Below are 25,501 nucleotides of genomic sequence, written 5' to 3'. Positions count from 1 at the left end.
CATTAGAAGAAGCTTCTTCACTGAAAGGGTTCTCGAACACTGGAACAGGGTCCCCAGGTAGGTGGTTGAGTCCCCAGACCCCTGGAGGTGTTTAAAAGACATAGAGATATGGTGCTGAGGGACATGGTTTAACATCAGACCTGGTAGAGTTAGATCATGGTTGGACTTGCTGATCTTAAAGGTCCTTTCCAGCCAAAATGACCCTAAGATTCCAAGATGAGAGTACACAGATTGCTGATTTCAAACACTCACCTAGCCAGTAGTTCTTGTAGTTGGTGGTGTCATACAAATGAGATGGCAGAAGGATGAGTTTACCCTTTTCAAGCATTGTAGAGCTATAAATATCTGGACTCTCAAAAAGCCCCAACTCAATGACTCTGAACAAGCAAGTCAGCACTTCCTGGAGGTCATAATAATCATCTCTGTCAACCTTCCCTAAATTCCTTGCTGTTAGGATGGCCCAGCGACGAATCTGAGATGGAAACAACAGAAGTTAGGCACCAATAAAAGGAAACAATAAACTCACAACACTCTAAGATTAGGATTCATTGATACTGCAAACGTATTTTTGCTAACAAGTCTCATAATTTCAAGGCAGAGCTGGTCTTCATCCAAAGAAACATTAGAAACAGACTTGCCCTGCCTACCAGCTGTTGGTAACAACATTAAAGTGCAGGGCAATAAACATAATGGCACACCAAAACCTCCCCAGGATTCATGAGACAGCAGCTGGGTTTGGACTTGTTTTGTGTCATTGAAATGTTACTGACCAACATTTTCTAATCAGGTAACTGCTACTAGAACCACAGAGGTTACACTGTGCTGCCAGATCATTGACTCCAGCACAAGACAATGACTGCAACATGGTAAGAAATAACTTCTCTGACCTACCGAGGAAACTTCAGTCAAAGGAAGTGCAAAGTTGAGCAGAAAGTGCAACTCACCACTTCATTTGGATGAACCAAAAAGAGATAAATTCCTGGATATTTCTCAAAGACCTGAAAGGAGCTGTGACTTTGTTCCATCCTACAGAGCACCTCCACACACAGCTCACCTGAAGAGACGAGCACAGAGTAAGGATTCGTTCGTGCACTCACAAAAGAAACAGTATCAAAATAAATCAGACACACACACACTGGTGCTTGGCTTCAACAGGATCTCAGACGTCCAGGGTTGGAAAAGACCTCCAGAGATCATCCAGTCCAACCTCCCTGCCAGAGCAGGACCATACAGTCTAGCTCAGGGCACACAGGAACACATCCAGACAGGGTCTAAAAGGCTTCAGAGAAGGAGACTCCACAACCTCTCCGGAGAGCCTGTGCCAGGGCACTGGGACCCTTCCAGGAAAGAAGTTCCCCCTTGTGTTGAGCTGGAACCTCCTGTGCTGCAGTTTGCATCCACTGCCCCTTGTCCTGGCACAAGGCACAAGTGAGCAGCTATTTACAGGCATTTATTAAATGCCCTTTCAATCTTCTCCTCTCCAGACTAAAAAGCCCCAGGTCTCTCAGTGTGTCCCCACAAAGCACTCTGTTGTTTCAGCTCCTTGAGTAGAGACCTTAGCTCCCACTTGCAGCTGCCCAGTGTAAGATACATACTGACTCTCTCATGCAGCAGCAGATAAGGATATTTCAGGATTTCTAGCAGAGGCACCCTCAAGTTGTTCTCAAAATCCGGGCCCACAAAGCCAGACAGCAGAGTGTCTCCTTTCTCTTCCACTAGATACAACTCATCATCTTCCTCATCTTCTTCTTGCATGGATTTCTCCATGTGAGCAAGGAGTCTGGAGGTTTCCAATTCCCACAAAACCTAAAAACAACAAATCAAAGTGGACTGGTGAAGAAAGCAACTATGAACATTGAGTATCACCTGTGAAAGCCTTCCCTTGGCTTACAAAACTTAGAATCCCATTTTGACAGGTTTCTTTCCAAGCAAGATGTGAGGTAACAGTTTGGACATGGAATTCAGATTGTGCTCATCACAGAACTCTCCCTTCAGAGCTAAGATCATAGAACGATTTTTGGAAGTGCTGCTGAAACCAGAAGCATTTTTACAACCCTGCTAAATATTCATCAATAATTATTTCAGGCCACAGTTTAGGTAAATTTGGTTCCACTGACCAACAGGAAGCACAAGACACAAGAAATGATCCTATTTAAGAAGGTGGAAAAATATTTTTCAGTGTTTCAGTGCAAGGGAGTGATTGTAACCCCTGCAAACTGACTGAGCTGCTGAGTACTTGTAGGGGAATCAGCTCACTTAACACCACTCACTTAAAGCAGCTTCTCCAAACCTCAACAAGTAACCAAGACTGATTTACTGCCAGTTAGTAGGCACAGAAACAAAGACTCAGCAGGTCAGTGGCCCCACTTACTTCCAATCTATACTCAGATGGGGTTGCCTTCTGTCACAGGTTAAACCACCACACCTTCCAAAGACATCTTGCTCACTTAAAAAGTGATTATGATCAATCAGCCACAAGCAATCATTTTGCATCCACATAAGCTCTTCAAACTACAAAATTAGATACTAATTGCTAGCCTTCTATAAGGTTTGTAATAAAATAAAGAGTATTTAAACTTTGGTTTTCCTTCCCACAGGCTCACAAGAGCTCTGATAATTCAAGCAGAGTAGAAAATTATGAATAAGAAACAAAAGCAAACAAAAAGAGGAACAAAGCAAAAGCAGAAGAGAAGCTAGAGGAAGGAGTAAAGCACATTCAAGAAGAGCTGTTGGGTTGCTTGGCAGGTGTTATTTCAAACCAAAATACAAGCTGTAAGATGCAGCCAGCAACTTCCCACTGCTGGTTTAGCTCTTGATGATTTGAATACATGCAAAAAAGAAAGAAGAGGGTCTTATGAGCAGCTCTTTACAGCTTCATATAAAGAAAACCCAGAAGCAGACAGAAAGCAGAGTCTGCCCCCAAAAACCAGTGAAACACAAGACCTGCACAAACTCTTCCTCTACACTCAGAGGAGCCTGCTCCAAAGTTTGCCTTCAGTTCTGTCTCTGACTTACCTGATGCAGCCTTGGCAATTTCTCCCTTGCTTTGTGGTATTCAACCACACATTCCAGGCAGTAACAGAGATCATCGTTGGAGCCTTCCAGATCTTCTGGAGACAGCTGGTTGGAAGCATATTCCTTCAGGAACTCTGTGGTGTCAGAACCACTAAGTGTACACCATCGGCATGTGCTCATCCTTTGGATGGAAAGAGGAGGAATTAAAACCACCTCAAGGACTTAGAAGTGGCAAAATATTCCCCTTCAGCCATGACACCACCGAATTTTCATGGGTGATGAGTTTCAGGATCTATATAACTCATCAGCAGGGTACATGCTGATGTTCTTGGATGTTCTTCTCTTATCCAGGTGCATGCAATTAAAGAAACAGAAATGACAGCATTAAAAGAACATGACAGAAATACTGGTGAAAGAGAAGCACTAAACAGAAATCAAGTTATACAGTTTGCAAGCTACAAAGAGTGGGAAAGTTCACTTAACACTTTCCAGAGCTGGAGTGGAGGTAAAGCTCCTTCTACTGTGTGACTGAATCTAGGTCTAACAAATGCAAAGTGTAATTGGCTCATTTTTTGCTTCTTATTCTCCTGCTAAAATTTATAGGTCAATAAATCCCTGTTGTCAAAACTAAGGAGCACTTATACAGAGCTTTCCTGTCTTTGTTGTTATTACACTTAGAAAGCAGCATGACATTCTCACCAAGGATTGCTTCCTCTAAAAAAGAACAGAATTATCCAATCATTAAGGTTGGAAGAGACCTCTAAGATCAAGTCCAACCATCAATCCACCATCACTACAGCCACTAAACCATGTCTCAAGGTCTACACTTTATTTTCCATCTGCAGGGATGGAGACCCCACCACTTCCCTGGGCAGCCTGTTCCAATGCCTGATTACTCTCAGTAAAGAGCCTTTTCCTAATACTGAATCTAAACTTCCCCTGGTGCAACCTGAAGCCATTTCCCCTCATCACAGGAAGTTCTTTCCTAAACAGTGACAGAGTTATCCCAGATCCTGCCAGGCAGAACGACCCAACAGAAGGCTGGGGAAGCAGGAACACTTCAGTTGTAGAGGAGAGATGGTAACTGCTCAGAATCAAAGAATCATGAAGGTTGGAAAAGACCTCATAGATCCTCAGGTCCAACCTTCTCCCCAAGGCCACTTCTGTTATTCAGCATGACAAGGAACACAAGAGGGAACTCTAGTCAAAGCAAGCCCACACGTTTCCTCTACAAGCAGACGAAGAAGGTAACGAAGTGGATGCTTACCTTTGGAGAAGGAAGCTCTTTGCTGCGTAAATACCCCAGGTCACATGGTGGGTGAGGGAAGAGCGCTGACCTGCAGCCAGGGAAGGGGGCTGACACCTTCAGCCATCGAGTCCAGCTCAGCAGAGCAGCACCTTCAGTAATCCATCCCCTGCTAACCGAGTCCTGCTGCTGTTTCTAGAGCAAAACAGCGACCGTCAGATGGGCTCAATTCACACCTCACAGCCTAAGAACCGTTGCAGTAACTCGGCCAAGGCAGTTCACTGTACACACAGAGTTAGTGAAGGGAGAAGGAGGATTTATAACTGAATCCCCTGACACTCAACACAGCACCTGCCAGACCTCTCGCTAGCAAGACGTGTAAAAAATTATCCAAGTACAGCAAGGCAGGCAACAGCTTAAAGAGGCCTCCAAGGCTGCACAACCCTCCGCTGCAAGCACAGCCCTTCACCTGTCACGCTACCGACAGGCTCTAGCGGCTGAGCAGCTATAAACACCGACGCCCGCTCACGGGAACGCCTCAGCCCGAACGAAAAGCGAAAGCAGTTTGAGCGTCCCCGTCCAAGCCGCCGCTTCCGCGCCCACTCCCTCAGGGGATACCAGACACTTACCAACAGCTCCCCCACGGGAGACGCGGCCACACCCCGTGCGGCTGCTCACAACGCCGCCTGCCAACAGCCCTGCCCGGTCCCACCGGCCGAGCTGCGGAACGCGCAGCTCCCTTCCCGCCAACCCGGGCCCGGCCCGGCCCGGCCCTGCCCTGGGGGAAGGCGCAGGGCAGAGGGCCTCAGACAAAGGGGAACGTGGACTTCGCTACGCGGCACACAGGAAGCGGCAGCGGCAGCAGCAGCAGCGCAGCCCCGGAGGCACCGAGGCGAGCCGAGTCGCCGCTGGCCTCGCCGGCTCCGGCCCCGGCCCCGGCCCGCTGCGGACCCCCCGCGCTCCCCCTCCCGCCCTCAGGCCGCGCCGCCTCCCGCGCTTCCGGTCCCGTGGCCGGAAGTAGCTGCAGGCTCAGCCCCTCCGCCGGCGGCCAGGCCCCGCCCCTCCGGCCCAGAGGCCTCCTCTTAAAGGGCCAGTACGCGGCGGGGCGGGGGCGAGGGCAGCGGCGGGGGCGAGGGAAAGGGGAGAAATATTTGACACAGGTATGATTTAGGAGCGTTTAGGGAGTCGGTAACGGTGAGAGAGAGGCCAAAAGGTTGAAGTTTAGCAGCAGTTGATGATGAGCCACTTTGAAGCATGACCTCGCTGAAGAGCACAGAAACACCAAACGGTTGGGGCTGGAAAAGGTCTTGAAGATCATCTGGTTCCGGCCCTGCTGCCAGGTCCTTGGTTGCTGCAGAGGAGCTTTCATGGTGCCCTCGAACCCAAAGCATTCCAGGGTTCCCACCTGGACAAGGTGGGGCAGCAGAGAATGTTAGCTGCAGACACTCAACAAAATCCCACCCCGAGCCCCTGCCCGAGCCGGGCCCAGGCGTTCCCGGCAGCCTGCAGTCACAGCCCCAGCCTAGGGGGAGGCTTCCTCCCTTCCTGCACCCTGGAGCTGCAAAGGCACAGCCTCTGCACCCCAGACAGGCAGCTGGAGGCTGTGCTGCTGCTCCGGCTTGGCCCTTGCTCACCAGCCTTGGAGACGAAGCCACTTTGCTCAAGGCTTGTGCCCTGCTTCACCCTCTGCCAACCCTCCAGGTCACAGGGCTGATGCAGCCCCTCAGCCTGGGGGGCTCTGAGGAACCACAGGCACTTTGCCTGCCTGTGACTCCGTGTTTAAGACATCACGGGAGAGGAGGGTGAAAAAGGCAAGTCCCTGTTTGATCTTCTGCTGCTGCCACTTGAACACTCCTCAACTTTGAAGTGCCTCTCTGCTGCAAACACAACTCTTGTAACCTGGCTGGCTGTGTCTTTGATAGTGCCACACAGCTGAGCACTCTTCTCTACGACACCATCCAGGCCATTAACGTGCCAGGAAGATGCTTGAAGCGACATCACCAAAGTTTTTAGGGGCCTGGCAGTCCTTTTGAGACGTGAAGGATCTGTCATGCTCTTATTTATAATGCAGCTTGATACACAAAGCTTTGTCAATGTTCCTTCCCTCATCCCTCTGTGCAGCCTGTTTGTTTTAAAGCCCTGCACAGGGTTTGCTCTGTTTTCAGTAGTATTCCAATGGTACCCACATGAAACAGCTGCCTCCCCTCGCCGTGCTCCCAGGAGCCCTCAGGAAATGATGGCAAAGGGAAGAGGTGTTTGCTCATCCTCTCTCAAGTGCCATTATTCAGCAAACAGGGAAAGATCAACAAGCACTCTCCTCCCTCTCCAACATGCAAACAGGTTTCAAGCACCACACTGATGAAGAGAGTGCGGGCAAGGGGCTGTGTCCCTGCTGCATGGCCTGGGCTGCAGAAGGGATGCAGCCTCTCCTTTATTCCCGTGCAGAAGTCAGTTCTGAGTGCTTCCCTAAGCCAGTGTTGCAGTGATGGTCCAAATGATGATTTTACCTCAATAAACCAAACTGCTGCTTCTCTCTTTTAAGTGAGGTGCATTCCACTCACCCATGACAGCTTCCCTTTAAAGCACATGATAAATCTCATTACAGAGGCAGAAGTTTATGTCTCTGAGATCTACTCTACAACCATATAATCATTTGTGTTCTAACCTGCAAAACATTCAGAGGATCTTCATCTTCCAGGATAAGAAAAAAATCCCCAAACATTGAAAAACACAAAGGATTTATATTCCAAAAACTCCAATTCTTCAGCTTTTAACCTTCAAATCCACAAGACACAGAAACAAGTCAAGGATCTCCGTGCAAAGGAGCTGCTGCATGGTTCTCCCCCTGTTTCATCTCTTGGCTGGCAAACTTACCCTTTTCCCAGTGATCCTGGGGAGTGGCTCACCAAAATTCCCCATTTTCTATCTTCAGAGAGGCTAAAACCAGAGAGAGTTGCACAGAAAAAGTTCTTATGCTGCAAATCACAGATCCACAGGAACATCCAAGAAGAACTTTTATTTCCAGCCACTGCAAGTTCTGCCTTTCCAATGACAATCATTCAGGAAGGAACTTCTCACTTACCAAAAGGGGCACCAAAAACTAAACAGCAATGTCTCAGACCAAGTCCTCCTGCATCACTTTTCCAACACAACACACAAGAAACCCGAACAAGCCACGGAGTAATGTACAGGCAGGGCAAGAAATCATTTTTGTTTGGTTTACATTCCACTTTGTCAATGTACAAATAATTACTTTAGGTGTGGTTTTAAATATACAAAAGCCAGGAGGACAATTTCAGTTGTGCCTCTCTGTTTTCTTGTTAAAAAAGAGGAGAAATTCTTCTTGGCCAATACAAAAATAGATGCCTGTATGTACATATATGCATGGATACACTACCTTGTCCCTGTATACCAAATATTAACACTATTTTCAATGTATTCTTCTGATCAACATAAAATGAGAGCACAATTTAGGACCAGTCATGGACCAAAATGCCTTTTCCTCTAGGAAGGCTGCCAAAAGTCCAAGTTGACATCAAAAATTCAAACCCAGTTGCTTCTGAAAACAACATTTCTGTTAAAATCAAGCAAAAAAAACCCAAACAACCCCAACCCAACTCAAAGTTGTGTATTTTTACCAACAGAGATGTCTTAAGTTGTGGTGTTTCCATCCACACAGCTTTATTGCAGAGATTCCAAAGCACATTGAAATCCTTTTCCCAAGGCATTATTTGGTTTTATTATTTCCCAACTCCATTATTGTTTTCAGTTACTGAAAAAAAAACTCCTTCAAAGCTCTGCAAACCAATTTTATTTACAAAGGGAAGCAGCAGCTTTTGAGTCCTCAGAAGGAAGTAAAAAAAGGCAGTGGAATCAATACTGGTTTGGAGCTGTTCAGAAAGCTGCTTGGGTGTTTGGAAATGAAAACATTGAAGCCAGACTTAAATTAAGGTTAAAAACCCCAAAAATGTGGCACAAAACCAGTGTTTACCTCAAGTCCTCAGCAGGAAACAAGAAAAATCAATCTCCATGTCTTGCCTTTCTCCATTGTGAGACATCCTCTGTAGCTGCACTTGGTGAAGTGTGGCCACTTTCAGGCAGATCCATTTTTTTGCAGTTCAATATGCAGGCTGAGAACTGCTTTTTAGCAGAGTTAATTAATCACTGTCTTCACTGCTGTCAAAAATGTCACTGAGTAGGAAAGCCTTGTGGTTGCTGCTTGCTGAATTGTCAGGATCAGACATTTCCCCCATCTTTTTCACTAATTCTTCTTCAAATTCTGGAAGTTTCCTTTCATAAAGATAATCAATAATTTCTTTGGGAAGAGAAAAACAAACCAAGTCATTTTAGTTGGAAGAGACCTCCAAGATCATCCAATCCAACCTAGCACCCAGCCCTATCCAGTCAACCAGACCATTGCTCTAAGTGCCTCATCCAGTCTTTTCTTGAACACCTCCAGGGATGGTGCCTCCACCACCTCCCTGGGCAGCCCATTCCAATGCCAATCACTCTCTCTGTGAAGAACTCCCTCCTAACATCCAGCCTAGACCTACTCTGGCACAACCTGAGACTGTGTCCCCTTGTTCTATTGCTGGTTGCCTGGGAGAAGAGGCCACCCCCCACCTGGCTACAATGTCCCTTCAGGTAGTTGTAGACAGTAATAAGATCACCCCTGAGCCTCCTCTTCTCCAGGCTAAATAACCTCAGCTCCCTCAGCCTCTCCTCATAGGGTTTGTGTTCCAGGCCCCTCACCAGCTTTGTTGCCCTTCTCTGGACATGCTCCAGTACCTCAACATCTTTCTTGAATTGAGGGGCCCAGAACTGGACACAGTACTCAAGGTGTGGCCTGACCAGTGCTGAGTACAGGGGAAGAAGAACCTCCCTTGACCTACTGGCCACACTGTTCCTGATGCAGGCCAGGATGCCATTGGCTCTCTTGGCCACCTGGGCACACTGCTGGCTCATCTTCAGCCTACTATCTATCAGTACTCCCAGGTCCCTTTCCTCCTGGCTGCTCTCAGCCACTCAGTCCCCAGCCTATAGCACTGCTTGGGGTTGTTGTGGCCACAGTGCAGAATCCTGCACTTGGCCTTGTTAAATCTCATCCCATTGGTCTCTGCCCACCCATCCAGCCTGTCCAGGTCCCTCTGCAGGGGAATTGGCTGCCGTGGGGAAACAATGCCTCAGAGACAGAAATGGTCTAATCAGAGTTAAGTGCAGCAAATCTCTCTGCCCTGTGGGCCACAGCTTGAGGGCTGTGTCCAGTTCTGGGCTCCTCAAGAGAGATGTTGCAGTACTGGAAGGTGTCCAGAGGAGGGCGACAAAGCTGTGGAGGGGCCTGGAGCAGAGCCCTGTGAGGAGAGGCTGAGGGAGCTGGGGGGGTGCAGCCTGCAGCAGAGGAGGCTCAGGGCAGAGCTCATTGCTGCCTGCAGCTGCCTGCAGGGAGGCTGTAGCCAGGTGGGGTTGGGCTCTGCTGCCAGGCAGCCAGCAACAGAAGAAGGGGACACAGCCTCAAGCTGTGCCAGGGCAGGTTTAGGCTGGATGTTAGGAGGAAGTTCCTGGCAGAGAGAGTGATTGGCATTGGAATGGGCTACCCAGGGAGGTGGTGGAGTCTTTGTGGCTGGAGGTGTTGAAGCCAAGCCTGGCTGGGGCACTTAGTGCCATGATCTGGTTGGTTGGGCAGGGCTGGGTGGTAGGTTGGGCTGGAGGAGCTTGGAGCTGTCTTCCAACCTGGTTCACTCTATGAATCACTGTGGCTGCAGGGCAGATCAGACACATCCATGCAAAGAGAAACTCAACCAGCAGAGGGTATGAGAAGAGCAGCTTCACAAGCACTGCATGAAGGTGACATTGACAAGAAACTTATTTGAGCAAAAAAAGCACTTAGTAAAAGAAGTACAAGGCCTGAAATTTCAGCCAATTTACTCGAGGGAAGGTATCAAAAAAGAAACTGGACTGGAATCCTTTTAGATTGAATCAAAAACCTTTAAGGACTAGATACAAACAGCTGAGATACTGACCAGAAAAAGTCTTTCTTCGCCAAAAGGGAACACAGGTGACTTTGAGCTTGTAAAACTTTGCTTGAACATAGGCACTGGGAAAATCTCTGAAACGAGAAGCATTCAAAGAATGAGCAGAGCAAGGAACTGAAGTGGTTAAAGAGAAGTTTTCAGAGCTTACAGGCATGGCTCAGTGCTCAGCTCTGTGCCAGGATGGACCATTCCCTGTTAGCAAACTAAATGACATTTGCTGTAGCTGTAGAGGTCCAAGAATTTTAATTCCTTAGAGGAGTTTTCAGACCATCTGCTGCAACTATGCTTTGTACCCATCAAAAAGGTGGAAAGAATAAAGGCTTACCCAATAGCACTACAGACTTCTATCCAGTTGATATCATTAGCATCCTCCACGTCCAGTTCATGCAACCTGGGAACAGAAGACAGAAGCAGTTTGTAGGAAGAAACAATTGACTAAGGCTCACAGCTGCCCCAGACAGAAGTCACAGGAGATTCTGTCCAAAGAAAGAGCAACTGAGAAACCTGAAACTGCAGCCTTGTGGTTCTCACCCTGCAGGCTGTTAAAGACACAACTCAGAACAGCAAGAGACACAAAAACATCTCAGTACCTTTTAATGAGATTGATCTTCACCTGCAGTCCTTCTTTTCCCCTGAACACTTTCTTCCCTTTGTTCATCTTTGTCCTTAAAATTGTGAGCCTTGGGAAACACAACCACACACAGAAATGGTTTCTATCATTTCAGGACATTCCAAGCAGCAAGAAAAAAGTATCTTCAGGATACTACTGCTGCAGGAGAAAAGCAGAAATCAGGCTCCAGCATTACAGCAAGAAGAAAAATTCCCACAGCTAGCAGAGCTCTCAGACACATTCACAACACCTCTGACCTTGCCTACGACTTATCAGCCAACAACACGAAGATGTGTGGTGCAGCACACAGGCTGGAGGGCAGGGATCCATCCAGAGGGGACCTTGACAGGCTGGAGAGGTGTACCCAAGCCAACCTCATGAGGTTCAACAAGACCAAGTGTAAGGTACTGCATCTGGATTGAGGCAATCCCAAGCACCAATATAGGCTGGGCAGTGACTGGCTGGAGAGCAGCCCTGAGGAGAGAGACTTGGGGGTAGTAGCAAGGAGAAGCTCAGTCTGAGCACTCAGTGTGGTATTACAGCCCAGAGAGCAACCAGATCCTGGGCTGCAGTAAGAGCAGGGTGGGCAGCAGGGTGAGGGAAGTGATCCTGCCCCTCTGCTCCACACTGCTGAGACCACACCTGGAGTATTGCATCCAGCTCTGGAGCCGCTGGGACAAGAGGGACATGGATGTGCTGGGAGGTGTCCAGAGAAGGGCCACGAGGATGAGCAGAGGGCTGGAGCTGCTCTGCTGTGAGGAGAGACTGAGACAGTTGGGGCTGTGCAGTCTGGAGAGGAGAAGGCTCCCAGGTGACCATATTGTGGCCTTCCAGTACCTGAAGGGGGCTACAAGAAAGCTGGGGAGGGACTTTTTTGGCTGTCAGGGAGTGACAGGACTGGGGGAATGAAGCAAAGCTGGAGGTGGGGAGAGTCAGGCTGGAATTTAGGAAGAAGTTCTTCATCAGGAGTGTGGTGAGAGCCTGGAAGGGGTTAACCAGGGAGGTGGTTGAGGCCCCACCCCTGGAGGTGTTTAAGGCCAGGCTGGCTGAGGCTTTCGACAGTCTGATCTAGTGTGAGGTGTCCCTGTCCAGGGCAGGGGGTTTGGAACTGGATGATCTTTGTGATCCCTTCCAACTCTGCCTGATTCTATGATTTGATTGCCAACCAACCATCATGCCACAAAGAGTCTGGCAGAAGAGAGTGAAATACTGCACAGAACAACACTTCCCTGTCTCAACCTGGGATCAAAACTTACCACTTCTGTTTACATTGTCTCCACTGTCGGGTTCCAACGTGGGTTTCAATCTCAGCCCATGGTAAATTCTGGTACAGTTTCTCCCGCTCAATCAAGAGATGTTTACTTGACATTTTTGATGAGGGAAGAAACTCTGTCTCTTTCTCCTCTGTTCTTTTCTTAATCACCTCCTCCACTGCATGAAGTAACTTCTGGACCTCTTCCTTTGACCAATGACCAGAATTAATAGCTAAAAGGAAAACATTAAGTTGATGGAGCAGGTCCAGAGAAGAGCAATGAAGCTGGTCTGGAGAGGAGCAGGTGAAGTAATTTTGGCTGTTCAGCCTGGAGAAGAGGCTGAGGGGAGACCTCATTGCTCTTTGCAACTCTCTGCAAGGAGGCTGGAACCAGGAGGGGGTTGCTCTTTTCTCCCAGGTAACGATTGATGGGACAAGAGGAAACAACCCTGACTGATTCTGTGATTCTAGTTGCACTCAATAAAGGGCTTCAATTGTGACACTTCTCTTCCCTTTTCTATCAGGGGCTGAGTTTGTTCCTCTCTATGTGAAAATGCCCTCAGTAGTCTGGCAAAAAGAATCAGCCTCAACTGAGTAAAACCAGAATCTGCTCTAGGATTTTCTTTTCCTGGAGTTCAGGGCACAGACATGAGTGAGCTAAAATAACTTCAACTGCAGTGCACAGAATTTATTGTCTTTAAATGACCTACCTGTCTTGATCTGGGAGTACTTCCTAGCAAGAGACTGGTTAGAACGAGACATCATTTCTGAAATCTTCTTCCAGTCATTGCCATGCTTGGCCTGGTACCTCAACAGCTTCTGCTTTTCTTCTTCACTGTACCTGTGTGGAGGAAATGGGCACAGCTTCAGCTATGAACTCAAACCATTCTGACATCTGAAGAGAGCTGCCATCCTCACGAGCAGTTCTGTGTCACCCACCACTACCACTTCACACTTGACAACAGAGGAACTGATAAGCAGTAGTGAGAAAACTGAAGTGCCAGTTAAGTCACAGCAAGGCAGGTCACAAATGGGAGAGGTGATCTTGACTGCTCTCCATTTTTCCTGTGAAATAAACATCAGAGACTGACAGCAGCATTCAGAAAGTCTTCAAATTATTCACTTACTTCCCTTTATAATTATTTGGGTCATAGATCTTCCTTGCTCTGTAATATATCAGCCTCCAGGGTCGTGGTATGCCCTCAGCTGGAAGGCAAAAGATGCATGGGTAAGAAGCATTTCTCACACTGGTGAGGCTGCTTGAGGGAGGAGGGTGGGAGAGGAGGGAGGGAGGGGAGGGAGGGACAGCAGGGAGGAGGGTGAGAGGGCAGGGAGGGACAGCAGGGAGGAGGAGGAGCAGGCTCTCCCACTGAAAGAGTCTCACTTTTGGAGCACTACTCTGGCTAACCACCTCATTTCCTTCGGTTTCTGCTATCACTCAAGTCCTGAACCTGCCAAGCCCCTCAGGTGCTCTAAGAAGAGCTGACCATTTAAGACAGGACTCCCATCAGTAAGTGACTGTGTTTAATCAGACCTCAGCAAATCATGCACCTTAAGGCACAAAGCCCAGGTGGAAGTCTGGAAGCCTCTAAATCACACTATTTCAATGTCTAAACTTGCTCACCCAAAAAAAGAGATCTCAGAACAGCACCCTGTGTAGATTATCAACTACATCATGCCAGCAGCAGGCTCCTGCTAGGCCAAATTCAGGGCCATGGGTGCTAAGGAGTGTTTAAAGGCAGCGTTTAAAAGGCATTGTGCTATCAGCAGGCTGTGAAGTGCAGCACTGAGCTATTTGAGAAGGAACTGAAAGACTCACACAGCTTTTCACAGAACTGATGCTGTGTTTTGAGGCGCTGGATGGTTTTCCTTTCTTCTGGATACCTGTGGCTAAAGAGCAGCTTTTCAGCATTCTCTATTCCAGTGATTGATAAGAACTCCTCCATGTTTTTCTGGAGTTGATCATTTTCCTTCCGTGTGAACCTGCCAAACTTGACAGCAATACCTAAAAGATATAAAAAGGGTTATGCTTGGGCCTGGGCTCCTTCATATACTCAAGGATTCACCCAGATTAAACTCAGCTGGCTGGAAGTTAAAGAATGAAGCTTTATATGCACAGCTTAGCACAACATACAAGCAGATACATGCAACAGACTACAAATATAGAACCATAGATTGGTTTAGGTTGGAAAGGACCTCAAGGATCAGTCAGTTCCAATCCCCTGCTACAGACAGGGACAGCTGCCACTAGAACACTCATCCAACCTGGCCTTGAACACCTCCAGGGAGGTTGTGGAGGAGGAGGAAGGAGTTTAAACTTGAAGTGAGGAGAATTAGACTGGATGTTAGGAAGAAGTTGTTTGCAGTGAGGGTGGTGAGACACTGGCACAGGTTGCCCAGGGAGGTAGCTTAGGTTCCATCCCTGGAGATATCCAAGCTCAGGCTTAACAAGGCTCTGAGCAGCCTGATCTAGTGAAGGATGTCCCTGCTGAGTGCAGGGGGTTGCACTGGGTGACTTTTGGAGGTTTCTTCCAACCCAAACCATTCTCTGATTCCAAAACAAGTGGGAGCAGGAGATTTATGCTTTGCTCTGAAGTCTGACCATGAGGAAGTCAATGCTATGGAGCAGAGAAAATGTCCTTTGGAACGAAGTGAAGCAGACCCCATGGAGGTGACAGACAGGGGACAAAAGCAACTTTCCCCTCTGTCAAAATACAAGCAGAGCTGCACAGGCCTCCCTCACTGCAACAATACTTTGGAGAGCTCACCTTGCTTTTTAAACCTTCTAAACCTTGCTAGGTCTCTTCCAGCCATCTTCCTGATGGAGTCATCTGATATATTCTTCACATGAGGAATAAACTCTTCCAGCTCTAATCTTACAGCATCCAGATCTGCAGTTGAAGCCATGGTATTGTCCAAGCCCTCTTCATCATCCAGACTAAGCTCAGAAGAGTCTGCCATTTCAGTGAAGGAGTTCCTGTGGGCTTTTCCATTTGGTGATGAGGGTTTTGGTGTCCTGATATCAAATACATGTTCCAAAAGCATACAGTAAAATACAGCACTGAAGCTCCAAAAGAGAGGTTTGGTTACTCTCTCTACCATTAAATGACACTGGCACAGGTTGCTCAGAGAGGTGAGGTTGTGGCTGCTGTCTCCCTGGAGGTGCTCAAAGCCAGGCTGGATGAGGCCTTGAGCGACTTGTTCTAGTGGGAGGTGTCCTCGCTTATGGCTGGGGGTTGGAACTGGCTGAGCTTTGAGGTCCTTTCCAACCTAAACCATTCTATGATTCTGTGATTCTATGAATGACTTTGTTCATTAATTAAAGAACAAGGAACCCTGGAAGTGCTCCAAGCCAGGCTGGATAAGAGCTTGAGTGACCTGTTCTAGTGGGAGGTGTCCCTGCCCATGGCAGGGGGTTGGAACTGGATGATCCTCGAGGTCCCTTCCAACCTAAACTATTCTATGAATGACTTTGTTCATTAACTCAAGAACAAGGAACCCTGGAAGTGCTCCAAGCCAGGTTGGACAGGATCTTGAACAACCTGTTTTAGTGGGAGGTGTCCCTGCCTATGGCAGGGGGTTGGAACTGAATCTTTAAGGTCCCTTCCAACCCATCCTAGGAATCCACAATTCTGAAGTTGTTTCTAAACTTACAAAAACTGAAGAAAAATCTGGGACCCAAACACCACGAGGGAAATCTGTCTGGGGGCGAGGTGAAGGGAAAAACCCAAACCCCAAACCACAACCAAAGCCTAAGCTCACCTTCCATCATACTCTGAGGGCTTTTCCTTTGCGACAGAAGAGCAACTTTTTGGCTTTGTAGGCTGCACTGAAGCTTTCTGAGATGGATCAACAGCTTTAGCTGGCGTAGCAAACTTCAGAGGTACATCTGCAGAACCCTTACTCATCACAGAAGCAGCATCACAGCCATCATCTTCATGCCAGAGCTGGGGCACTGCCACACCACCCTTCTCTGTGCTCCTCCTTTGCCTCTTTCGCTCTGAAGAGGACACCAATGACTGGTTCCCAGCTTCACTTGTGTCTCCTTCAGCATCTCGGCTGCTTCTGCATCTCTTCTTCTTCTTCTTGTCCTTCTTCTTCTTCTTCTTCTTCTTTTTCAGTCCTTTACTGTCCTTTTTACCACATCTTTCTGAGGCAGGCACCTCATCCTCCTCAGGCAATTTCAGTTTCCTTTTCTTCTTAGCAGGTTTTTGCACATAAACATAATCAGCATCGCTCCGACTGTCGTCAGCGCTGTGCCGATTTACTCTGACGCGGGCGACGCAGCTCGGCTTGTCTGCGCTGCCATTATGCTTCTGATGCTTCTTGTTCTTCTGGCAAGCATCCCACCCATTTTCACCACTGATTTCCTGTTCCTGCCCCCTAGAAGAACTAGCTAAAACAGACTGCTGCTGCTGCTGCTTCTTGAGTTTTGTGCTTTTCCTCTTCCTTTTGTGGCCTTCCTCACTCTCTGCTGCTTGCTCCTCAAGCAGCACTGGAGAAGCGCAGCCAGGCTCTACCTTTGCTGTAGCTCCTCCTTCACCAGCTGCACGAAGTTTCATTAGTTCTCTGTGCTTCAGCATCATCTTCTTCTTCAGAAAATTCTGAACTTGGACATCACCTGCATGTGCTTTCTCCATCATGGTTTTTTGCTTATCCTAAACAAAAGACACAGGTTTCATTCAAGTGCTGCAATTTATGCCCCCTTACAAACTACCACACATTGAAAACACAAAAAACACAAACCCAAACTTGAAAATGCTTTGGGACTACTCAACAGCATCTCAGAAACATGCAGTAAAATCACTTAACTTTTCCTGCAGATCAGTTTGCAGAGTGACTATGAAAAAGGGATTGCTTCTTTGTCCAACAGATGCGCATCAGAGCTGTAGTCACCTTTCAAACCGCCTTCCTGTAACAGCAAAGACACTCTGACAACTACCAGCTTTAAGCTGGTTTTGAATACCTAAGCAACAACAGATTGTTCTATTACCTTCTGCTCTCAGCACTCCAACAGCAACAAGCTAAGAGCAATAAAATCCATGGACTCATAGAATCAAGAAGAGAGCTCCAAGCTCATCCAGCCCAGCCTAGCACCCAGCCCTGCCCAAGCACTAAGTGCCCCAGCCAGGCTTGGCTTCAACATCTCCAGCCACAAAGACTCCACCACCTCCCTGGGCAGCCCATTCCAATGCCAATCACTCTCTCTGACAACAACTTCCTAACAACATCCAGCCTAGACCTGCCCTGGCACAGCTTGAGGCTGTGTCTCCTTCTTCTGTTGCTGCTTGCCTGGCAGCAGAGCCCAACCCCACCTGGCTACAGCCTCCCTGCAGGCAGCTGCAGACAGCAATGAGCTCTGCCCTGAGCCTCCTCTGCTGCAGGCTGCACACCCCCAGCTCCCTCAGCCTCTCCTCACAGGGCTGTGCTCCAGGCCCCTCCTCAGCCTTACTGCCCTTCTCCAAACACCTTCCAGCACCTCAACAGCTCTCTTGAATTGAGGAGCCCACAACTGGACACAGCACTCAAGGGGTGTCCTGAGCAGAGAAGCAGAAGAACCTCCCTTGTCCTGCTGCCCACACTGCTCCTGAGCCAGCCCAGGATGCCATTGGCTCTGCTGCCCACCTGGGCACTGCTGCCTCCTCTGCAGCTCCTCTCTCCCAGCACCCCCAGCTCCCTCTCTGCCTGGCTGCTCTCAGCCACTCTGGCCCCAGCCTGTAGCACTGCTTGTAATCAGAAGCTTCTGTCTGGCTTTCCCACGTTCAAGCAGGTCCAAAATTCTGGCCAAGTCCTGCCAGCTCCAACAGAGTCTAATTAGAAAGAATCTGATCCTGAAAACTACAGTTACACGGAGTAGGCAGGGAGTATATTTTAGCAGGGCTTTGACAGCCAGCGCATAAAAAGCACTTACAAAGCAATACAAGACCCTCAGGTTCACACCTGCAATGCGGCTTTAGGCTGACCAGTGCCAGACGTTACCTCCTCACTGGGAACAAGCTGCCCCAGAACGTCTGGGAACGGATTTCAACACAAACCACACTGCGCAGCCCTGGGGACAGATCCCAGAGCAAACCCGCGCAGCCCTGGGGACAGATCCCAGAGCAAACCCGCGCAGCCCTGGGGACAGATCCCAGAGCAAACCCGCGCAGCCCCGGGGACAGATCCCAGAGCAAACCCGCGCAGCCCTGGGGACAGATCCCAGAGCAAACCCGCGCAGCCCCGGGGACAGATCCCAGAGCAAACCCGCGCAGCCCTGGGGACAGATCCCAGAGCAAACCCGCGCAGCCCTGGGGACAGATCCCAGAGCAAACCCGCGCAGCCCTGGGGACAGGCCCCGGACCACGCCGCGCAGCTCGCCCCAGCACCGCGTTCACAAGCCAGGCCGCGGGCTCGCCTGCAGGCCGCACCGCAACACCCCCGGCACGTACCACTCGCCCACCCAGGCCGCCCTCACCCTCCGCTTCCCTCCGGCACTTCCCAGAGCGAGGGAGGCACCGAGCAAGCCCAGGCCTCCCGGTAGCACCCGGAAAGGCCGAAGCGGGCACACCACTGTTCCCTCAGGGACCCTGACACCTTCCCCACGTGCCTCTCCTCGTCCCCGGTCGCGAAACCGCTTCCCGCCGCCCCCGCGGGGCTAAGGGACCCGCCCGGGGGCTCCCGCTTCACCTGAGCGCCGAGCACGCCCGCCGGTGCCCGCCGGTGCCCGCCGCAAAACCTGTCCCCTGCACCCCTGCTGCCGGCAGTCTTCGTTCCCCCTTCATCGCTCGCCGGAAGCGGTTCCGGCCGGACCCGTCAAAACGCCAGCCCCGCCACGTAGAGCGGCGGTTGCCAGGAGACGGGGGGCCGCCGTTCCCCCCCCGCCCCGCCACGGCCGGGAGCCGCCGTTCCCCCCAGCCCCGCCACGGCCGGGAGCCGCCGTTCTCCCCCCCGCCCCGCCCCGCGACGGCCGGGAGCCGCCGTCCCCCCCCCCGCCCCGCCACGGCCGGGAGCCGCCGTCCCCTCCCCGCCCCGCGACGGCCGGGAGCCGCCGTCCTCCCCCGCCCCGCCACGGCCGGGAGCCGCCGTCCCCCCCCCGCCCCGCCACGGCCGGGAGCCGCCGTCCCCTCCCCGCCCCGTGACGGCCGGGAGCCGCCGCGCCGCGGTCAGAGCCTGCCGTCCCCGGAGCTGCTCGCCCACGGGCAGGACGATACCGCCCGCCTGAACGCAGGCTTCCCGCACCGTGGTGACATGGCGAGAGGCAAAGCGGCGTCCCCGCGGCTGCCGCTGACCCTCTCCGAGGTGGAACCGGGCAGCGAGAACGAGCGGCTGGGGGTGGCCCGGGACAGCATGCTGTGCAACCCGCTCATCCTCAAGGTGAGCTGCGGCCGCACCCGGTCCCTCCCTTCTTTCTTTGCCGCCCCCTCCCATCTCCTAGCGCCGGTAGCAGGCGAACGGGACCCAGGAGAGGGGGGAGTCACGGTCCCCGCCGGCAGACCCGGCCCCTCGCTGCCACGCAGCGGAAAAGTTTCCCTTTAAAGCCCCTGGAGGCTGAGGGCAGTTGAAAATTGGTACTCCCAGCAGAAAGAGTTACGTGATGAGGAGGGGGAAATGCGCTTCCTGGCGGCTCCTCCGCACCTTAGCGCCGTTAAACGCCCGGCAGCCCCGGGCTGGTGACCGTGGCTTTTCCCTCCGTACCTCGGCTCTTCTTTAACCGATAGCCCCACGGTGTGAGGAGTGCCCGGGGGCAGGGACCGAGATCAGCACTTGGGCTGCGCTCTGCCGCCGTCCCCACCCGCGGTGCGGGGGCAGGGGGACACCCGAACTCCAACGGCCCCAAGGAGGACTCCGTCGGTGCTTTGGGGGGGTTCTGGCCCACGCTCCTCACCTTACCAGCTCCCCTCGCGTCCCCGTCCCGTGGGTGGGCTGCTCTCCGGGTGGGCTTCGCAACGTTTCAGGCATCTCCCTTCGGTTTCCTCCGCTTAACGAAGCGCCACAGAAGGTCACGGTGAGCCCTGGGGAGCCTCCCCCGCCGGCGGCAGCAGCTGAAGTACAGCTCCTGTCCCCTGGGTGGCACTCGCAGAAAGGCTTCGTGCCCTTAGCAGCTCTTTGCCGTCCCACCCCCACCGAGGACGAGCCAGCGGGCCGGTACCGGCACTCCCCTTCACTTCTCCGGGGCCGGCATCGTTGCCCTGAGGGTGCGGAGGGACAGTGCGGGTAGCAGCAGCGCCGGTAGACCCCCGGCGGAGGGCATGGAGCCGTTGGACCGACTGCACCTTTCCTCTTCTCCTGGGGAGGGCAGCCGGCTCTGCTGCCCAGCCTTGGTTTGGCACAGCAGGCAGCGGCCACATTTAAACCTCGGCTCGCTCAGCGCCTGCCGAAGCTCTGGAGAGCTCTGGTTCGTCCTACCCCAGCTTGGGAGTCTGCCATAAACTTGGGGAACCTGGAACATGGCAGGAAATAGGAGACTTGCAGTGCCGAGTATCTTTCCCCCCTTCTTGAAACTCTAACCACAGGTTTGAAAAATGAGGAAGGCAAAAGGGGGGAAAAAGGCAAAAAGAAGGAAAAACAAATCCCTAAGTAGGGTTTGTGTCCTAAGTCAAAAGCAGCTTCACTTTTAAACCCCAAAGCTTCTACTTGGGAGATCTCATAGAGGCTATTTAGTTCTTAAAGGGTGGGAAAGGAAAGCTGGGGAGAGAGTGGTGGCAGGATGGGTGGTGATGAGTTTGGAGTGGAAAAGGAGACTTAGAGGAGATGCTAGGAAGAAATTCTTTGTGTGAGGGTGGTGAGACACTAGAACAGGTTGCACAGGGAGGTGGTGGATGCCCCATCTCTGAAAGGGTTCCAATCCAGGCTGGATGAGGTTGTGAGCAGCCTGGTCTGGTGGAAGGTGTTGATATCTTTGCCTAGAAGAGGAGTCAGGGTGAGCTTTCCTCACTTTGGCACAGCATCCTGGCAGTGGGAATGCTGAGTGGTTGTAAATCTTGGGATGTTTTAATAAGGCCCAATCTGGATTTCTGCTGTCTGGATGAGTGAAGCTGAAAACTGAGCAGTTTCCTTTCAGCATTCTGAGCTTGTCTGCTGTTAGGGCATGCTTGCAGGAGGGTTCCCTTCACAGGAAGCCAGCTGCTAGGGGTGGAAAGAGATCTGCATCCACCCCACGCAAACCTGTAGCACAGTCACTGGGCTGTTAGCCGGGATGCTCTGAGCCCGGGTCCCTAGGCGGGGTGCTCTGAGCCCGGGTCCCTAGGCGGGATGCTCTGAGCCCGGGTCCCTAGGCGGGGTGCTCTGAGCCCGGGTCCCTAGGCGGGATGCTCTGAGCCCGGGTCCCTAGGCGGGGTGCTCTGAGCCCGGGTCCCTAGGCGGGATGCTCTGAGCCCGGGTCCCTAGGCGGGATGCTCTGAGCCCGGGTCCCTAGGCGGGATGCTCTGAGCCCGGGTCCCTAGGCGGGGTGCTCTGAGCCCGGGTCCCTAGGCGGGGTGCTCTGAGCCCGGGTCCCTAGGCGGGGTGCTCTGAGCCCGGGTCCCTAGGCGGGATGCTCTCACTCCTGGACCCAGCCATAATTTTACCTCATTTGAAAGGCTGTGCCCTTGCCAAATGCCTTCCCACGCTGTGTTGTGCCCCCACTGAATGCTGACTTTCCCAGGCTGCTGTCCTCTCCTGTCAGAGGTGATGGTGACAGGGTGGCAGTTTACTGGCTGTGTACTGGTGCCTGTCCAGTCCTGCTTGCTGGTGCACACCCCAGGAGTGACATACTCATATCAGCTCTGTGCCACATCTCTTCTTCGTGCTTCCAACTGTGGTCTGGGGCCTCTTGCCCCTCCAGGAAGGCCCTGGGGACTGGACATTTTGGAGAGAGCTGCCAGAGGAGGTGACCAGTAAGCCCCAACCCTCACACTGTGCAGTGTTACCTGGAATGCAAGGACAAAAAGACGCTTTAGAAGCGAGGGACAGAAGGGTTTGAGACAACTGCTGCTTGGACAAGTGCTTCTGGCAGCCATGGGAGGGCACTGAGGAACACACAGCTCCAACAGCTGCCATTAAGGTTCACCACACAGCAAAACCACAAGAACCTGAGGTCCAGTAGCGATGGAGGGGACACTTAGTCCCTCATCTTCTTCTGACTAGCTCTCAATCCCCAGCTCCCTTGTGCAGGTGTGCCAGAGCTAATCTGCAGCAGCTAACAACAGGATCTCCTACTTTCTCAGTTCTCTCACACGTCTTCTAGAGGTGAGGCATCACATAACCAAGCAGAGACACTGCCCAGACATCTGCCTGCTGCCTGGCTGCCTCTCCTGCCCCAGCTTTGCCCAGCTCCATCCTTCCCCCAGGACATGTCCCCACACGCTGGCTGTGGCAGATTAAAACCACCTTCTTGTCACATACAGATTTCTAGGGGTGAAGGCTCTGCTCTTCTCTGCTAGGCTGTATGATGTGCTTTAGTTAATCAAGGAATTCATTTGGTTTATCAATATGTGTTTGCTGGCAGCAGAAAACTGAGGGGAAGTATTTCACCTACTGCTGCCAGGGAAAATCTGAGCAAAGCATTTTTCATTTGGGTTTGGGTTTTTTACCAGTGAAAGCCTTAGCCAAGCACTTTTCTCAGCACAAACTTCCTCAAAACTCCTGTGTTACAAAAATAAACCAGCTCTGGGCAGGAAACAAGACTCCTCCACACTTCACCCCCACATGCCTGGCACACACACACCCAAAAACAAGCAGCCCACACCGGTTTGGTCACAATTATAGTAAGGTCGTTTTGGGTTAATATGCCACAAGTAAGTTCAGCTCTACCCAGCCTGGAGCTGGACGTTTCCCTGCTGTGGGAAGGGAAATCCCAGCTGCCAAACCCACCCCAGAGCACTCTCTTACCTGTCAAAGAGCAGTCAGGAGGCCTGCAGAAAGGGGAAAACTGCTGCCCATGAAGCCCCCCACTCAGAGCTGAAGGGCATCCAGAGCTCCCACTCTGGCTCTCTCAAGACTAAAATGTGGCTTCAGAACTGAGGAGGAGGCTGATGGTGCTTTGCTGGCTGGGAAAGGCTGCTGCCAGGTCTCAATCCAGCCTGCAGAAGCAGCAGATTTACCAAAACACAGCTTTCAGGGCTGCTGGGGTGTGCAATATTTGTTTTTAAAGCCTGTTATTTACATGACAACTGATGCCAGGCTCTTTTTATTGGTCTGAATGCCAGGCCATTTAGGGTTCATTTTCCTAAGCTTTTCTCTTTCCAGCTCTCAGGGCTGGAATTTCTTCTTTTTTTTTATATCAGCTAAGATCACACAAAAGCTACAGAACTCAGGCAATAAAATCTCAGCTACGGCCTCTGGAAGAATATAACATCAAAAGCCTCACAAACCCACAGGAACTGGCACACCAATAGCCTTGGCTTGGGCAGTCCAAAGTCCTTTTTCTTCTTGTTGGAAGGATTATCCAGGGAGGCTGAACTACCATTTTCACTGGAGAACACACTGAGAGCTCACCCTATGGTCCCCTGGATGCCTGCTCCATGCCCAGCAAGAGCAGCTTGGTTTGGCTGACAGGAAGGCACCGAGCAGGTGGCTGTGAGTGTCCACTCACGATGTAGGCACCAAGACAAGGCAGACATCACCCACTACGTTTTAATTCTTCCTTTCACACCTATCAAACCCTTTCATGAAGAATTTCTCAGCCATCTGACTTGTCACAGAGCAAAACACTGCTGAGAGTTGTTGCAAACTCATTTTGGCTTCTGGAATAATCCATAGCAGAGAAAAGCAAGAAGGGGCATTTCATCACACTGAAAGGAGGGGGAAAATAAAGCTCCAAGTAGGCAACAATCAGGCACAGACAAAGGCATGGTGTGAAAAAGATTATTACAGCTCAGAAGTGTAAACTGCATGCATCAGGAGCATGGCTTGCAGCAGTCATTGCAGGAAGGGCAGGTTTGCCATCAGGCTGGAGCTGACCTGCACCGTGGCTCTAACAGGGCTTTTACACATGAATGTTGTCCTCAATCTTTGGCCCTTTAATCCCCAACATTCCTTCTTGTCCGTTTTTTAAAGCCTTCTTTCAAAACTTACTCATCTTCTCTAGCTCCTCTGGTGCCAGCATTGCAAGCAGCCAAGGTGAACCTGGAACACCTCACAGAGCCCACATCTCACCACTGGAATCCATCTCTGTGCAAGGGCTGCTAATCTGGGCAGGAAAGGAAGGTGATAAATAAAAGGCTTCCTAAAAAATATGACCATTGCTGGGTGTTTAGAGAGCAGCTATAGGGAGCAGTGAGAGATTGTGCAGGTGTAGTGTCTGTGATGGCTGGGACTGACAGAGAGCAAAGCCACCCCTTCTCCACAGAGCTAAACTATCTCTCCACAGAGCAAAGCCACCCCTTCTCCACAGAGCTAAACTATCTCTCCACAGAGCAAAGCCACCCCTTCTCCACAGAGCAAAGCCACCCCTTCTCCACAGAGCTAAACTATCTCTCCACAGAGCAAATCCACCCCTTCTCCACAGAGCAAAGCCACCCCTTCTCCACAGAGCTAAACTATCTCTCCACAGAGCAAAGCCACCCCTTCTCCACAGAGCAAAGCCATCTCTCCCCGCAGAACAAAGCCATCCCTCTCCACAGAGCATCTACACTCTGAACATGAGGAGACAGTAGAGGTCCCTGTGGTCTCCATCATCTCTCTTCACGTCTCTGCTCCCCTGGATTAGTCCCAATTGAGATCTCGCAACTGCTTCCACATTGACCAAGAGCCCCAAGCGGGGCAAACACTCCTGACAGCATCAGAGCCCTGTGAGGCAGCTCCCAGAGCATTTGGACAGCTTTCCCCAGGTGTCAGCTCTGTGCTTTCAGTAACTCTGCCTCTCCCAATTCCTGCTCTCAGCTGTTTTCAATCAATAAATCTATTGAAAACTTGGTGAGGAGCAGATTTCAGCCTCCCTTTCTCAGGTGCTTAAGCCCTGTGGTGGGGAGCAGAGCAGCCACAAGCGCTGTGAGCCCTGTTTGGAATGAAGTTGTCTTTTATTTGCACTTAATTAAACTTATTTCCCTCAAACCACTGCATGTGCTGAGCATCCTGCCTCCTGTGCTGCCTGCTTGGGGACGCTGAGGATTAATTAGTGTTTATGCAGCATTTTGTGTGCTGATTGCTGGTCTTATCATTATTATTATTATACCACTACTACTATTAAGGTTTTTGCAATCTAAGGCCAGCGCTGTGCTTTTAAAACTGCGTTTCAAACGCGGGCACGGCACAGGCTCGATCGTTCATTAGAGAAACGAGCTAATGAAAGGCTGCTTAGTCAAATAATCGTTAGGTTCGGCTCTCAGCTTTGTCATTCCAACGCTCCCACTTGTGAGGCTTTGCTTCTCAGCGTGAACTCGTTTAAG

The 25,501-nt window shown here is 51.0% G+C and overlaps 2 protein-coding genes across 3 annotated transcripts in view; both read right to left on the bottom strand.

The window, feature by feature from the left end:
- The window catches only part of SETX (senataxin), a 40,752-nt gene extending 35,566 nt beyond the window's left edge, over positions 1-5,186 (bottom strand). Inside the window, exons 1-6 of the mRNA XM_064171619.1 lie at positions 4,891-5,186; positions 4,283-4,456; positions 3,016-3,196; positions 1,596-1,806; positions 945-1,054; positions 253-472 (exon numbers count right to left, since the gene is read on the bottom strand). Of these exons, the coding sequence (XP_064027689.1) occupies positions 253-472; positions 945-1,054; positions 1,596-1,806; positions 3,016-3,195 (721 nt within the window). The 5' untranslated portion in view covers position 3,196; positions 4,283-4,456; positions 4,891-5,186. The remainder of the gene's footprint in view (positions 1-252; positions 473-944; positions 1,055-1,595; positions 1,807-3,015; positions 3,197-4,282; positions 4,457-4,890) is intronic.
- Positions 5,187-7,262: 2,076 nt separating this feature from the next.
- TTF1 (transcription termination factor 1) lies at positions 7,263-18,942 on the bottom strand. Of its 2 annotated transcripts, none has more exons than XM_064171076.1 (11): positions 18,822-18,942; positions 15,918-16,813; positions 14,924-15,171; positions 13,975-14,160; positions 13,283-13,361; positions 12,866-12,996; positions 12,160-12,388; positions 10,884-10,973; positions 10,619-10,684; positions 10,282-10,367; positions 7,263-8,576 (listed from the first exon to the last, which is right to left on the bottom strand). In XM_064171076.1, the coding sequence occupies exons 2-11, from the start codon at positions 16,796-16,798 to the stop codon at positions 8,419-8,421; spliced, it is 2,154 nt and encodes a 717-aa protein (XP_064027146.1). In that variant the 5' UTR covers positions 16,799-16,813; positions 18,822-18,942; the 3' UTR covers positions 7,263-8,418. The 2 variants fall into 2 exon arrangements, with proteins under 2 accessions (XP_064027146.1, XP_064027145.1); XM_064171075.1 differs by lacking the exon at positions 18,822-18,942 and adding an exon at positions 16,968-17,135.
- Positions 18,943-25,501: the final 6,559 nt, after the last annotated feature.

This window comes from Pogoniulus pusillus, chromosome 35, assembly GCF_015220805.1.
Source record: "Pogoniulus pusillus isolate bPogPus1 chromosome 35, bPogPus1.pri, whole genome shotgun sequence".
NCBI classification, from domain to species: Eukaryota; Metazoa; Chordata; class Aves; order Piciformes; family Lybiidae; genus Pogoniulus; species Pogoniulus pusillus.
The sequence above is the reverse complement of the archived record's forward strand: the minus strand, read 5'-3'. Positions and strand labels throughout refer to the sequence as shown.